Below are 2,664 nucleotides of genomic sequence, written 5' to 3'. Positions count from 1 at the left end.
AACAGTAGGGCACTCGAAAGACGCCGCAGCTGGTGGGAGAGCCCAGCTCCACGTGGTGAGCCGGAGCTACCCAGTGCCACCGCTTACCCAGAAGAGGAAGCTGTGGAGCAGCGTCGTTGTGTGAGCAACGGTGATGCAGCGCCGCGCTCGCCTTGGCATGCCTTTTGCAGCCCCTGCTGCTGTGGGCTTTGTGGCTGTCTAAACCCTAACCCTTACCTAAATGGCACCTTGGGGCTGAGGTTCCCGGTAACATCTGGGGTCGGTAGACCTGTAGGTCTTCAGCCTCAGCCCACTTTTACCATTAGTTAGGGTTCAGAGAGCTACAAGGCCTGTATCTCCTGGTGTTGCTCCCTCCGCGCCTTTCTTACCTGGGCTGTCCACGGTACGGATATGTGGTACTGGTGCCGACCTCAGCCCCAAGCTCCTCCTCGGGTTAAGAGTTCAGAGAGCCACGAAGCGTACTGCTCCAGGGACACTGGGAGTGGGAAAGGCATGCCAAGGGGAGCACGGTGCTGCACCAACATCCTTTCCTCCACAGCTTTCTCATCTGGACCTGCCTTTGTGCTGGGGAAGTGGAGTTGAAACCTACCCTCTTTCAGTCTGAAACCTTTGCCCCTTCTCCTGCCCCCACAGTCCTTGGTAAAAAAGCCTCTCTCCATCTTTCCTATAAGCCCCCTTTATATACTGAAATGCTGCAAACTGAAAGGACTGTTAACATTTCTGTGGGGATAATATTACTTCAGCAGATCATACCCCATGCCCTGTGTTACCTCATGCTGCTAAAGACTGCTATTCTCTTGATCAGTCCTCTTAATAGATAAGCGGTTAATAGCCGACATTTGTTGTCTGTGTTTTCTAGGTGTCGGCTCTGCCTTATAATATTCGTGTCTTTGTTGAACAGGTTCTCTGCTCTCAGGTACATCAACAGCCTCACCATGTGTGGTATCTGGGCCCTGTTTGGGAGCGATGAATGCCTTTCTGTCCAGTGTCTAAGTGCCATGAAGATAGCCCATAGAGGTCCTGATGCATTTCGTTTTGAGAACGTCAATGGATTCACCAACTGCTGTTTCGGATTCCACCGCCTTGCAGTTGTTGATCAGTTATATGGTATGCAGCCTATCCGGGTGAAGAAATTCCCATATCTGTGGCTGTGTTACAATGGAGAAATCTACAATTTCAAACAGGTAGGTGTTGAATCGATCATATGGCATTTTCTTTCTTTTGTTTTTTTTCCTGTTTGAAACTAGTGAATATTCAGAAAATGTTTAAAACATGGTGGACTAGAATATCAGGAAATATTTCATAAATTATAAAATGACTAATATTTAAGAGGAAGTAAATTCTCTCGATGAGCTATGAATATGTGGTGACTTGGTAACTTATTCTTTAATACTAAAAAACCCAATTTTTAATTGACAAGAAAGGCAGTAAGTATTTGTATCTTCAGGTCTGATCAGTTTAAAATAAAGGTACAATCTCCATTATCTCCTGGGGAGGGGAGTTCCAAGCATCTTTCTCCCCTTCTCTATAACGAATGCTTTTAGACTGTCTTGCTCTTCTGTTATTTTGGGTCATTCTCCAAGCTGTTGTGTACTGCATTTTTATTTCTGCATATCAGTCTAGCTGGGATATGTCACTTACGTTAATGTATAGTATGCATGCTTACATATTTATGTAAAAGCAACAAGTACTAGGAAGATGTCCCAGTATGCTACCAAAGTCCTTATGTGTCTAGAGCTTAAGGCAGATGCTTTGTGGGGTTTTTGAGAGCCACCTAAAAAAGTCTCATGAGTAAAAGCAAGCATCAACTCTGTACTTACTTCCTGAAGTGTCTGAATGTCCCTGATGGGTGTGGTACTGCTGCTGAACATCCGCTGTGTGTCTCAGTCACAGTGCTACAGTGTGCTGCTTGTATAACTTGTGAAGGAAAGTGATTGCAATCATCCAAATTTGACGTATAAAGCAGCTTACAATTGTGACTGTTTCAGAATCATGCTGAAACTGAATGTTTAACATGAATCATAAACTGAACATGGGAGTATCAGAAACATACCGGTAATCTGAGATAACTTAGTACTTGTAACATCACTTTTTTGAGTTCAAGAGTCAAGGTTGCGGTCAGTGCTGTCAGTGTCCTCAGTAATGTCATTGGGAATTTGACCAGATAGGCAGGAGACTTTTGGTTTGTTGTTTGTTTTTTTTTTTTTCCCCAATCTTCAAGTACCTGGATGTTTGAAAGGTGAGGTACACTTTGCCCTGCAGTACATGTGAAATACGTTGTAACAACAATCTAATCCTTGTGTTTTGCATTATGGTTTTTCTGCTGTTGAAAGGAGTACGAGTTACTCTCAACCATGCTACGCACACAGTTATAAGGGGATTTTAATTGTACAAATCTTGCATCACCATCTGCAGGAAATTGTTTGGTAATTCTCACTACATTATGTATCTTGTTTCTTTATAAAGAGATTTTTCTTTCAGGCTTGTGGCTGAAACCTACTTAGGAAAGGATTCTTGATGAAACAGGTGTCCTGTTTAGGGCAATGATTTAGCTATTTTAATATTGATTCCACTTCACCGAAGACTCTGCCCCATAAATAACAATTAGAACCAAAGAAGTTAAAATGCTGAAGCGTGGGTGTATATATATAGCATGGGTTTCTT

At 43.2% G+C, this 2,664-nt stretch overlaps 1 protein-coding gene across 1 annotated transcript in view; it reads left to right on the top strand.

The window, feature by feature from the left end:
- The first annotated feature begins 907 nt into the window (after positions 1–907).
- ASNS (asparagine synthetase (glutamine-hydrolyzing)) overlaps positions 908–2,664 on the top strand; it is a 14,974-nt gene continuing 13,217 nt past the window's right edge. Inside the window, exon 1 of the mRNA XM_010140268.1 lies at positions 908–1,184. Coding sequence (XP_010138570.1) covers positions 936–1,184 — 249 coding nt within the window. The 5' untranslated portion in view covers positions 908–935. The remainder of the gene's footprint in view (positions 1,185–2,664) is intronic.

This window comes from Buceros rhinoceros, unplaced genomic scaffold (assembly GCF_000710305.1).
Source record: "Buceros rhinoceros silvestris isolate BGI_N320 unplaced genomic scaffold, ASM71030v1 scaffold18947, whole genome shotgun sequence".
Lineage (NCBI taxonomy): Eukaryota > Metazoa > Chordata > Aves > Bucerotiformes > Bucerotidae > Buceros > Buceros rhinoceros.
This window is presented reverse-complemented; position numbering and strand designations above follow the sequence as displayed.